Here is a 13,652-nt window from a genome sequence, read left to right as displayed (position 1 = left end):
ATTCCAAAAAGCAGTTAATTTATCAGGTTGTAGATTAACTTTAAGTGCTTTAGAAATTGTTGAAAAAACCGACTTCCAGAACTGTTCCAATATAGAACAAGACCAAAACATATATGTCAGTAAAGCTATCTCAGTTTTACATCTATCACAATGACTATCAACATTAGAAAAGATTTTAGAAAGTCATTCCTTCATCAAATGATAACAATGTACAATTTTGAATTGAATCAATGAATGGCTAGCACAAGTTGAAGAAGAGTTAACCAACTTCAAAATCCGCATCCAATCCTCCGTCATAAAAGTCAAATTAAGTTCCTTTTCCCAATCCTGTTTAATCTTAGATAAAGGACAAATTTCCAATGCTATATTAATCATCCTTATAAATGTAGCCGTATGACCAAGATAAATGATTTTAAGGTCTGAACTACTGAAACAGGTTGAAGACAATTATAACCACTATACATCCCTGGATTATTTCAATCATTCTGGACAAACCAACTATCTTGCTTACAACTTTTTAATTGTGATGTCAATATCTACAACCCAATTGAGAATTTTTTCCAATTAGGCCTAGTTCTCTGATGGGATAATCCATGAAATTATAAGCAAGGAGCACTGTGTCACATATGACTCACCGCCTGTGACAATAGGTTCTGTTTTGAGGTTGACCAACACTCAACGTTTAATGGCCTGAGAACCAAGTCTTCCTCAGCCAGTGTAGGGTTATAAGCATTACAGCTCTTGAATCTTGCAAATAATCCAAGCTATAAAAGGAAACAGTAGGAATATGACAATTTGTTTGTGTTGGCTTTTACTGCTGATTTGCAGCAATCCTGTTTTGAAACTCTCCTGTGAGATTTGTGGATAACCACATGTTCATATTTTCTCTTGGCAAAGATCCATTCTTGAAGCAGCATTGCGAATATTGTGCCTGCTAGACTTCTACATCTAGGTGCGCATGTGCCGGTCGTGCATGCAGTCTGTTACAGTTGCTCTGTCTATTTCTTACTTTTTAACTGAGGTTATTTGTTGTATTTTTGTTTCTCACGGTAACACGTTGAAGCTGCACCCTTTCTAACATGCTGGTGGAGAGAGTTTTCCTTGTTTTTTTAGCGCTGGAAATAGTTACATTCGGACACGTCTCATTAGCGTGGTAACAGTATGGTCGCATTGTTTATTCCAGGGACCAGTTGATTGAGCTTATTCCGGCCGGTTTAGCCAACAGAGCAGCGGACACCCCTGCTGAAATCTGGAGGAAAACACACAGAGGATGCAGAGGGGGATCAAAAAGGCGAGGGAAGAGGACCGGGTCGAGACAACAAAGGTTTATGGAGAAGATAAGTTATAAGCCGTGTCTCCTCTCTCTCATCATGGGCAACGTGAGATCGCTGGGTAATAAAATGGACGAATTGACGGCGCTTGTCAGGAGTCAGAGAACATTTCGGGAGAGCAGTGTCATGTGTTTTACTGAAACGTGGCTGCATGAGGACATACCCGATCAAAACGTTCCCATAGAGAGCTTCCAGACCGTTCGGGCTGACCGGAATTGCACTGAGAGCAGTAAGCGTAAGGAGGGGGACTTGATGTTCTGGTAAACAACAGGTGGTGCAATCCTGGTCATATTACGATCAAGGAACGTGTTTGTAGCCCGGATATTGAACTTTTCGCTGTTGGACTCCGGCCATATTATTTGCCAAGGGAAATCTCGCATGCAATTGTGGTTGTTGTGTACAGCTCTCCCTCTGCCAACCCGACGTCGGCGTGTAACATCATTTACACTGTCATAGCCAGATTACAAACCCAGCACCCGAGTGCCCTCAGTACCATCTCGGGTGACTTCAACCATGTTACCATGGCTAGAACACTGCCCAACTTCACGCAGTATGTGAGCTGTACAACCAGAGGGGAGAGGACTCTGGATTTGATGTATGCTAACGTTAAGGATGCATACACCTCCTCTTCCCTCCCCCCATTGGGAAGGTAAGATCACAACCTGGTGCATCTAAAACCCTGCTATGTGCCTCTGGTGAAGAGTAAACTTGCAACCTCGAGGACAGTGAGGAAATGGTTGGAGGAGGCTTATGAGGCGCTCCAGGGTTGTTTTGAGGTGACAGACTGGCAGGCACTCTGTGAGCCACATGGAGAGGATATTGATGGGCTCACAGAGTGCATCATTGATTACATCAGCTTCTGTGTGGACTGCAATGTTCCGACAAGAACTGTCCTTTGTTATTCAATTAACAAGCCATGGGTAACAAAGGACATTAAGGACACCCTGAATGCTAAAAAGAGGGCGTTTAGAGATGGAAATAGGAGCTGAGGGCAATACAGAGAGACCTGAAAGCCAGGATCAGGGAGGCTAAAGACAGGTGCAGGAGGAAGCTTGAGTGGAAACTCCAGCAGAACAACATGACAGAGGTCTGGAGTGGGATGAGGACCATCGCCGGGTTCCGGCAAACTAGCAACAGAGGAGCTGAAGGCAGTGTGGACAGGGCCAACAAACTTAACCTGTTCTTTAACAGATTTGACATTGTGGCCCATGCCCATCCCCCACGAGTCATCTGTTGTCGGCCCCCAACCAACACATATTCCACTCTCCCCTCCTACCCCTCCTCACAGTCCCCCACCCTGCTCTCATGACTATACCCCTCCCCCGCACAAAACCACCACGGTGGGCTTCACAGCTGAACAGGTGAGAAGACAGCTGAAACGTCTCAACCCAAGCAAGGCTGCAGGACCGGATGGGGTCAGTACCAGGGTGCTCAAAGCCTGTGCCCCTCAGTTATGTGGAGTACTTCGCCATATCTTCAACCTGAGCCTGAGGCTCCGGAGGGTCCCTGTGCTGAAGACGCCGCGCCCCAGCGGCCTCAATGACTACAGACCGGTGGCATAGACCTCCCACATCATGAAGACCCTGGAGAGTCTTGTTTTGGAGCTGCTCTGGCCTCTGGTCAGGCCACACTTGGATCCCCTCCAGTTCGCCTACCAGCCCCGACTAGGAGTTGAGGATGCCATCGTCTACCTGCTGAACTGTGTCTACGCCCACCTGGACAAGCCAGCGAGCACTGTGAGGGTCATGTTTTTTGACTTCTCCAGTGAGTTCAACACCATCCGCCCTGCTCTGCTGGGGGAGAAGCTGACAGCGATGCAGGTGGATGCTCTCCTGGTGTCATGGATTCTTGATTACCTGACTGGTACAGTACGTGTGCTTGCAACACTGTGTGTCCAGCAGAGTGATCAACAGCACTGGGGCTTCACAGGGGACTGTCTTGTCTCCCTTTCTCTTCACCATTTACATCTCAGAGTCTACTGCACAGAGTCTTGTCATCTTCAGAAGTTTTCGGATGACTCTGCCATAGTTGGATGCATCAGTAGGGGAGATGAGGCTGAGTACAAGGCTACGGTAGGAAACTTTATCACATGGTGTGAGCAGAATTATCTGCAGCTTAATGTGAAGAAGACTAAGGAGCTGGTGGTAGACCTGAGGAGAGCTAAGGTACCGGTGGACCCCGGTTTCCATCCAGGGGGTCCGTGTGGACATGGTGGAGGATTACAAATACCTGGGGATACGAATCGACAATAAACTGGCCTGGTCAAAGAACACTGAGGCTGTCTACAGGAAGGGTCAGAGCCATCTCTATTTTCTGAGGAGACTGAGGTCCTTTAACATCTGCCGGATGATGCTGAGGATGTTCTACGAGTCTGTGGTGGCCAGTGCGATCATGTTTGCTGTTGTGTGCTGGGGCAGCAGGCCGAGGGTAGCAGACACCAATGGAATCAACAAACTCATTCGTAAGGCCAGTGATGTGGTGGGGATGGAACTGGACTCTCTGACGGTGGTGTCTGAAAAGAGGATGCTGTCTAAGTTGCATGCCATCTTGGACAATGTCTCCCATCCACTACATAATGTACTGGTTGGGTACAGGAGTACATTCAGCCAGAGACTCATTCCACCGAGATGCAACACTGAGCGTCATAGGAAGTCATTCCTGCCTGTGGCCACCAAACTTTACAGCTCCTTCCTTGGAGGGTCAGACACCCTGAGCCAATAGGCTGGCCCTGGACTTATTTCCTGGCATAATTTATATATTACTATTTAATTATTTATGGTTTTATTACTATTTAATTATTTATGGTGCAACTGTAACGAAAACCAATCTCTCCCGGGATCAATAAAGTATGACTATGACTATACGCAAATCTTTGATGATTGACTGGAGTAGTCAGCACTGAGCATTTTTAGACCATAAGACATAGATTCAGAATTAAGCCATCTGGCCCATCAAGTCTGCTCTGCCATTCAATCATGACTGATCCTTTCTTCTATCTCCTCCTCAACTCCAGTTCCCGGCCTTCTCCCTGTAACCTTTGATGCTATGTCCAATCAAGAACCAATCAATCTCTGCCTTAAATACAGCCAAGAATCTGGCCTCCACAGCTGCATGTGGCAACAAATTCCACAAATTCACCACCCTCTAGCTAAAGAAATTTCTCTGCATCCCTGTTTTGAAAGGGTGCCCCTCTATCCTGAGGCTGTGCCCTCTTGTCCTAGACCCTCCCACCATGGGAAACATCCTCTCCACATCTACTCTGTCTAGGCCTTTCAACATTCGAAAGGTTTCAATGAGATCCCCCCTCATCCTTCTGAATTTCAGCGAGTACAGGCCCAGAGCCATCAAATGTTCCTCGTATGATAACCCTTTCATTCCTGGAATCTTCCTTGCAAACCTCCTGTGGACTCTCTCCAATGCCAGCACGTCTTTTCTAAGATGAGGGGCCCAAAACTGTTCACAATACTCAAGGTGAGGGCTCACCAGTGCCTTAAAAAGTCTCAGCATCACATCCTTGCTCTTGTATTCTAGACCTCTTGAAATGAATGCTAACATGGCATTTGCCTTCCTCACCACCGACTCAATCTGCGAGTTAACCTTCTAGGTGGTTCTGCAAGATTCTCGAGTCCCTCTGCATCTCAGATTCCTAGATTTTCAATGTTCCTGTTACGTTTTGTGCTGAGTGAGGGGCGTTTTGGGGGCTGAGGATATCAGGATACCATTTTTTTTGTGCCATGGGGGGAGGTTGACTTTCATGTTCATCTTTGTCTTGTGGCTATCTTGAAAAGGTGAATTTCAGAGCTGTACATGGATACATGCTTCAATAATAAATGAACATTTCAACCTGTGAACCAGAATATTTTTGCAGAATAAATTGGTAAGTTTAATTTGGCACAGCAAACAAGCAAATAAGGTAAGCTCCATTTCATTTTAAGGTTAAGAATGCATATCAAAAATTATCCTTGCCTATGCTTTCTCTTCTTTTTTCTTGGAGGCGTATCAGCATCCTCAGCAGGGACACGAGCAATAATATTAGACTCCTTTACCGCAAACTCGTATACCTAAATGAGACAATAACTTATGTCAAGAAATGAATGTGATACAAATTACATTTCCAGCCAACTATTCTACACCCATACTGAACCCCTTACAATTCCCCTACAGACACAACCGATCGACAGATGATGCAATAGTCACAGCTCTACACACCGTCCTTACACATCCGAAGAAGAGGGATGCTTCTGTGAGAATGCTGTTCTTGGACTACAGTTCAGTACTCGACACCATAATTCCCTCCAGGCTCGACAAGAAGCTCAGAGACCTTGGCCTTCACCCTGCCTTATGTAGCTGGCTCAAGGACTTCCTGTCAGGTCGCTGGCAGGTGGTAAAAGAGAGCTCCCTCACCTCTGCCCCTCAGGGCTGTGTACTAAGCCCCCTCCTTTACTCTTGGTATATCCATGGCCGTGGCACCACCCACAGCTCCAATCTGCTAATTAAATTTGCTGATGACACTACACTGATTGGCCTCATCTCAAATAATAATGAGGCAGCCCAGAGAAGAAGTCATCACCCTGACACAGTGCTGTCAAGAAAACAACTCCCTCAATGTCGCAAAAACAAAGGAGCTGGTTGTGGATTACAGGAGCAATGGAGACAGGCTAGCCCCTATTGACAGCAATGGATCTGGGGTTGAGAGGGTGAACAGCTTTAAGTTCCTCGGCATAATCACCGAGGATCTCACATGCTCTATACATACTGGCTGTGTGGTGAGAGAGGCACAACAGTGCCTCTTTCACCTCAGATGGTTGAAGAAGTTTGGTGTGGGCCCCCAAATCCTAAGAACTTTCTACAGGGGCACAATTGAGAGCATCCTGCCTGGCTGCATCACTGCCTGGTATGGGAACTGTATTTGCCTCAATCACAGGACTTTGAGAGAGTGGTGTGGACTGCTCAGCACATCTGTAGATGTGAACTTCCCATTATTCAGGACATTTACAAAGACAGGTGTGTAAAAAGGGCCTGAAGGATCATTGGGGACCCAAGTCACCCCAACCACTAACTAACTGCTCCAGCTGCTACCATCTGGGAAAAGGTACCACAGCATAAAAGCCAGGGCCAACAGGCTCCAGGCCAGCTCCTTCCACCAGGCCATCAGACTGCTCAACTCATGCTGATACAATTGTATTTCTATGTTATATTGACTATCCTGTTGTACATCCTACTTATTATAAATTACTATAAATTGCACATTCAGACAGAGACATAACAAAGATTTTTTACTCAAGTAATAAAGTCAATTTAATTCAAGTGCCTGTATGAGGAAAAAATATAACTTTGTTTCAGATGTGGTCAAAATTGAAACCATCAGAAATCAATCAGAACTATTTTTAATATAGCTACTTTTTAAAATATGCTTCTATTAAGAATCTGTTCACTTTTCAAAACCATTTGGTGCTGAATATCAGTCCACTGAATATCCTTATTGTACAAGGATTGTATTTATTTTCCATAAGACCATAAGACACAGGAGCAGAATTAGGCCATTTGATCATGGCTGATCCATTTCCTTCCCAACACTATTCTCTTGCCTTCTCCCTGTAACCTTTCATGCCCTGACTAATCAAGAACCTATCAACTTCCGCCTTAAATAATCTTAATGATCCGGCCTTCTCAAGCAATGAATTCCAGATTCAGCACCCTCTGGCTAAAGAAATTCCACCATTCTAAATACAGATCTTTCTTTTCTGAGGTTGTGCCCTCTTATCTGAGACTCCCTCACTATAGGAAACATCCCCTCCATATCCACTCTATCTAGAACTTTCAACATTCAGTAGGTTTCAATGCGATCCCATCTCATTCTTCTAAATTCCAGCAAGTGCAGGCCAACGTGATAAGCCTTTCATTCTCAGAAACATTTTTGAATGGATTAACTACTCAAAATATCGGCATTTCATAAATATATGCAATTTGCTTTGATTACTCAAAAAATGAACGGAATCACTTATTTCTTTCACCAAATGTACCCAACATTGATTAGAGTCCCAATATACTGTATTTCACCTGTCCACATGTTTTGGTTCCCAGCAACTTGGCTATAGCACAGAAGTTATTGTAGTAAGTGCCATGCAGAACTCTGAATAAGGAGGCTTCAGCTCCACTCCACTCTACATCAGAAAGATCAGAAGTGAGCTTCATCTTAATAGGAGTTTGACATCTGGAGTTCGCCTCTGAAAGAAATGACCTATAATTAGCAAAACCGTCTCAAATGGAAAACAAAGTCAGAATGCAAAAAGAAACTAAATATATTCAATATCCATTACATCTACTTATATAATTCAATTCTTTAACATAATACTAAATTAAACTAGGGCGCAATTAATCGAGTCATTCAATTTGAATGGAGATATACAGTATAGTTAGGATACTTCTGAATTTTATAGTTTATTAGGAGAATAAAAGCAAAGTATAGCAGTTATGATTACTCAAGTTTTTCAGGCCATTGGTTTGTGACTATTGTATTTCCTTCCAATTGAGATTTTTGGCCTCTTCCAGTTCTGTGTTTTTTATTGCGTCCTCACCTATTCTTTCTTGCTGCCGATTGGCAGGCTGGGGTCATATGATCTGTTTTTGTGACAGGGAGGGGTTGGGGATTTGAGGTTTGCTAGATTTTGCTTATTTTTCTTTTTGTGCGGGAGGGATTGCTGTCTTTCTTTCAACTACCTCTATGGTTTTCTGTATTTCATGGCTACCTGGAGAAGACAGACGTCAGAGTTGTATCATGCATACCCCATCACTGAACTATTCCCACAACCTTTGGACTCGCTTTCCAAGACTCTTCATCTCATGATCTCAATATTTCTTGCTTAGTTATATTATTATTTTTCTTTCTTTTAGTATTTGCAGTTTGTTGTCCTTTGGGCATTGGTTATTTGTCCTATTGGGTGCAGTTTTTCATTGATTCTATTGTGTTTCTTGTACTTACTGTGAATGGCCACAAGAAAACAAATCTCAGGGTTGGATATGGTGATGTGTATATGAACAGAAGTTGTCAGCAATGTTAACCACATGTTGGGCTTGCACGGTCAACCAAGTTTTTTCATGCATCATGAAGGGGAAGAGGAATGATGTGATAAAACCTCGGGAGATGCATCCTCATCCAGGCTTTGCTACTAGATAATACATCATTGGTCCTTCTTAATACCCGACATACTTCTAGTGATAATATTCTGTTACAACTAATAGGAATCTATTTCCAATGGCAATTGTGTCAATAGTGAATAGGTGGACTCTTTTCAATAGGTACTTATGTCAATGGTCTGTGTAAACAGCACTCTGTTATAGCTCATCTGTCATTCTGGTAGATAGTTCTGTTCAGTCACACCTAGAATTCAATGCAATTTCCTCCCTCCACCCCATGCCACCAAACCTCCAGCCCGCACACCACCATAAATGATTGTTTGTTAATCTATATTCCAAACTCATCTCCAAATTCCTAGACCTAGTACTCTGCACTGCCCTTAGCAACTGGATCCTTGACTTCCCGACCAATAGACTGCAATTGGTAAGGATATGCAACAACACCTCCGCTGAGATTAATCGCAATACAAGTGACCCACAAGGCTACATCCACAGCCCCTTACTCTGCACCCTATACAATCATGACTGTGGAGCCAGATTCAATTCTAATTTCATTTGCAAATCCACAGATGATACCAAAGTCAGTTGGATCTCAAACAATGAGCATAGAAGGGAAAAGAGAGCCTAGGCATCATGACGTCAAGCCAACAAACTTTCCTTCAATATTAGCACAAATGCAGGGGCTGGTCATAGATCTTTATTTGTATCAATGGTACAGATTTAGAGATGGTTGAGAACTTCAAGGCCCTATTTTAAATATTTCTACTAGAAACATCATGTGTACACTACAGTTTAGGAAGCACACCAATACCTCCATTTCCTCAAAAGGTTAAGAAAATTTGGCATGTTCCCTTATTGACTCTTGCCAATTTTTATAGATGTACTATAGAAAGCATACTATCACATGCATCACAGCTTGGTATGGCAATTTCTCTGCCCAAGATTGCAAGAAATTGCAGAGAGAAGAGAGAAAACGTGAGACTACAGGTGCTGAATCTGGAGCATCACAAACAGCTGGCGGAACTCAGCAAATCGGGTAGCATTTAGGGAAGGAAATGGACAACTGGCATTTTGGATTAAGACTTCACCTGGGCTCAGCTTGTTAAACCAATCCAGTCCACCATGTAAACTAAACCTCCCTTCCACTGACTCCACCTACACTTCCCATTACCTCAGGATAGCAGACAAAATAATCAAGTGACCCCTTTCATCCTGGTCATTCTTTTTTCTCCCTATCCTGTCAGGCATAGGATACAAAAGCCTGAGAGTATGTACCACCAGGGTTAAGGACAGCTTCTATCCAGCTGTAATCAGACTTCTGAACAGACCTTTCATGCACTGGAAAAAAAGGGAACTCTTGATCTTCCAAGTCTACCTTGTTGTTACCTTTGCACTTTCTTTACCTGCACTGCACTTTCCCGATAACACTTCATCCTGCAGTTTCCTTTTTACTACCTCAATGTAAATAGAATAATCTGTTTAGGTGCATACAAAAGCTTTTCACTGTATGTACATGTAACAATAAACTAACTGAGTATCAAAGTAAAATGTTGCAATTCAAACATTTAGAAATTATGTATCTTGCCTTACAGAAGTCCAAATATTCCATCAAATGGTTGATTGTTCTATCTTCCAAGATAAAATCTCAGAATTTTTCCAGACTTGCTAAACGTGACTTGCCTTTCTGATTCAGACCCATGCTGATTCTGCCCAAATCCTTTCATTTTCTAAATATCCTGTTACCAATTACTGGACCTGGACCAATACTTTGATGCCGTGTGGAGGCTTGCGGCTTCAAGGACTCCAGCAGGCAATGCTACCTCAGGGCCATTCACGTTGGAATGCCTGTAGACGAGATGCCAGACAAAGACTGATCCAGTCCAGGCTCCCGAAAGGACAGACCCGCGTCTGCCCCTCACGAGCCACACTTCATCACAAATCAAGCCAATTAATTAGAAGTGTGAAGAGGAAGACACCGGACACACAAAACAACAATAAACAACTGGTAATTAATTTCAGTATTTTCCCTACCAGAGCATCAGGGTACCCGATCTAGTGATCCCGTTTCTTCTATTCCTCCTTTGCTAAATAGTGGGGTTACACATGCTACATTTCAATATGTGAAACTGTTCAAGTCAAGTGGATTCCTGGGCAACAGCTCTCAGTCCTGTTAATTTTACCATTAGCAATTCCTTTAAACTCCTCACTCACTTGATTTAGAGTTCTCCACTAATTTCAACAATTGTCTCTGTGAAGGAAATACAAAATATTGGTATAATTTTCTTCCATTTTCTTAATGTCAGCATTATTTATTCTGTTTTTCTATAGAGGACCCTCTCCTACTATAGGAAACATCCTCTTCACATCCAACGGGTTTCAATGAGATTACCCCCTCATTCTTCTAAACGCAAGTACAAGGCATCAATTGCTCCTCATACATTACCCATTTTATTCCTGAGATCATTCTGATGAACCTCCTCTGGACCCTCTACCCTGTCAGCACATCCTTTCTTAGAAAAGGGGCCCAAAACTGCTCACAATATTCCAAGTGCAGTCTGAGCAATGCCTTACGAAGCCTCAGCATTCTATCTTTGCTTTTATATTCTAGTCCTCCCAAAATGAATACTAAAATTACATTTTCCTTCCCTACCACTGACTCAACCTGCAAATTAACCTTCAGGGAATCCTGCAGGAAGACTCCCAAGTCCCTTAACACCTCTGATTTCTGAAATTGCTCCTGCGGAGCATCAAGAAAGCTCACCTCTGTCGCAGGATACTGACAGACTTTTACCACTGTACCACTGAGAGCATACTCACCAACTGCATCTCAGTGTGGTATGGCAATTGTCCCATATCGGACCGCAAAGCACTCCAGCGTGTGGTGAAAACTGCCCAGCAGATTATCAGCACCCAATTGTGCCACAGTGCCACAGGGATCAGTGCTAGGTCCATTGTTATTTGTCATCTATATCAATGATCTGGATGATAATGTGGTAAATTGGATCAGCAAATTTGCTGATGATACAAAGATTGGAGGTGTAGTAGACAGTGAGGAAGGTTTTCAGAGCCTGCAGACGGACTTGGACCAGCTGGAAAAATGGGCTGAAAAATGGCAGATGGAGTTTAATACAGACAAGTGTGAGGTATTGCATGTTGGAAGGACAAACCAAGGTAGAACATACAGGGTTAATGGTAAGGCACTGAGGAGTGCAGTGGAACAGAGGGATCTGGGAATACAGATACAAAATTCCCTAAAAGTGGGGTCACAGGTAGATAGGGTCGTAAAGAGAGCTTTTGGAACATTGGCCTTTATTAATCAAAGTATTGAGTATAAGAGCTGGAATGTTATGATGAGGTTGTAAAAGACATTGGTGAGGCTGAATCTGGAGTATTCTGTTCAGTTTTGGTCACCAAATTACAGGAAGGATATAAATAAGGTTGAAAGAGTGCAGAGAAGGTTTACAAGGATGTTGCCGGGACTTGAGAAACTCAGTTACAGAGAAAGCTTGAGTAGGTTAGGACTTTATTCCCTGGAGCGTAGAAGAATGAAGGGAGATTTGATAGAGGTATATAAAATTATGATGGGTATAGATAGAGTGAATGCAAGCAGGCTTTTTCCACTGAGGCAAGAGGAGAAAAAAAACCAGAGGACATGGGTTAAGGGTGAAGGGGGAAAAGTTTAAAGGGAACATTGGGGGGGGGGGGCTTCTTCACACAGAGAGTGGTGGGAGTATGGAATGAGCTGCCAGACGAGGTGGTAAATGCGGGTTCTTTTTTAACATTTGAGAATAAATTGGACAGATACATGGATGGGAGGTGTATGGAGGGATATGGTCCGTGTGCAGGTCAGTGGGACGAGGCAGAAAATGGTTCGGCACAGCCAAGAAGGGCCAAAAGGCCTGTTTCTGTGCTGTAGTTTCTATGGTTATGGTTCTAATTGCCCACCATTGAGAACATCTACCATAAACGCTGCCTGGGCAGGGCGAAAAGCATTATCAAGGATGCATCTCACCCTAACCATGGACTTTTTACTCTCCTCCCATCTGGTAGGCACTACAGGAGCCTCTGCTCCCACACCAGCAGGCACAGGAAGAGCTTCTTCCCTGAGGCTGTGACCCTGCTGAACCTCACATCACAGCGTTAAGCAGTATTGAACCCATATTGTACTGTCTCAGTACTTTTATATTTGTGTGCTGTAGCACTTACTTTTTTATTCGCAGTTATTCTGTAAATAACACTATTCTTTGCATTTCTGGTCAGCTGCTAACTGCATTTCATTGGCTTTGTTTCTGTACTTGGCACAATGACGATAAAGTTGAATCTAATCTAATCTAATTTAGAAAATGGTCTATGCTTTATTCCTTTGACCAAAGAGCATGTTCATACAGTTCCCTACACTGTATTCCACCTGCCACTTCTTTGCCAATCCCATTAACGTGCAAGCTCTCCTGCAGACTCCCTGCTTCCCTAGCACTACCTGCCCCCCCACCTATCTTTGTATCATCCACAAAGCCATCAATTCCGTCTCCCAAATCTTTGAAGTATAATGTGAAAAGCAGTCCTAACACTAACCCCTGCAGAATACCACTAGTCCCTGGTAGCCAGTCAGAAGTGGCCCCCTTTATTCCTTTCTATCCATGCTAGTATCTTTTTCGCAACACCATGGGATCTTGGCTTGTTAAACAGCCTCATGTGCGACACCTTGTCAAAGGCTTTCTGAAAACGACATTCACTGGCTCTCCTCTCCTGCCTGTTATTTCCTCAAATTTCAGCTACGTTAGGCAAGATTTCCCCATAAGGAAACCATGCTCCCTTTAGAATACTACTTCTTCTTTGCATGTATTAATCTTGTGCCTTATAATTTTCTTCCAGAAATTCTCACCATCATCCCTGCTAGTGCTCACTTCCATTCAGCTTTGGCCTGCTCCTCTCCCATGCTTGTACCAGTGCTTTAACTTCACTGTAATAGGTCTGATTTTACTGTTTCCCTCTCAGACTGTAGGGTGAATTCTATCATATTACGATCATTGTCTTCTCAGGTTCCCTTTACCTCAAGCTTCCAAATCAAATCTGGTTCATTACACAACAGCCTAATTGTCTTTCTCCTAGTGAGCTCAACCACCATCTACTCTGAAGAGCCATCTTGTACAAACCACTTTTCTTGGCATTTTCTTAATCTACCTG

At 43.4% G+C, this 13,652-nt stretch overlaps 1 protein-coding gene across 3 annotated transcripts in view; it reads right to left on the bottom strand.

Annotated features, from left to right (window-relative positions):
- The window catches only part of ezh2 (enhancer of zeste 2 polycomb repressive complex 2 subunit), a 144,623-nt gene that overhangs the window by 27,579 nt on the left and 103,392 nt on the right, over window positions 1-13,652 (bottom strand). For all 3 annotated transcript variants that reach the window (XM_063044000.1, XM_063044003.1, XM_063044001.1), the window contains exons 11-12: window positions 7,392-7,558; window positions 5,298-5,392 (exon numbers count right to left, since the gene is read on the bottom strand). In XM_063044000.1, the coding sequence (XP_062900070.1) occupies window positions 5,298-5,392; window positions 7,392-7,558 (262 nt within the window). The remainder of the gene's footprint in view (window positions 1-5,297; window positions 5,393-7,391; window positions 7,559-13,652) is intronic.

Source organism: Mobula hypostoma, chromosome 3, assembly GCF_963921235.1.
Source record: "Mobula hypostoma chromosome 3, sMobHyp1.1, whole genome shotgun sequence".
NCBI lineage: Eukaryota > Metazoa > Chordata > Chondrichthyes > Myliobatiformes > Myliobatidae > Mobula > Mobula hypostoma.
This window is presented reverse-complemented; position numbering and strand designations above follow the sequence as displayed.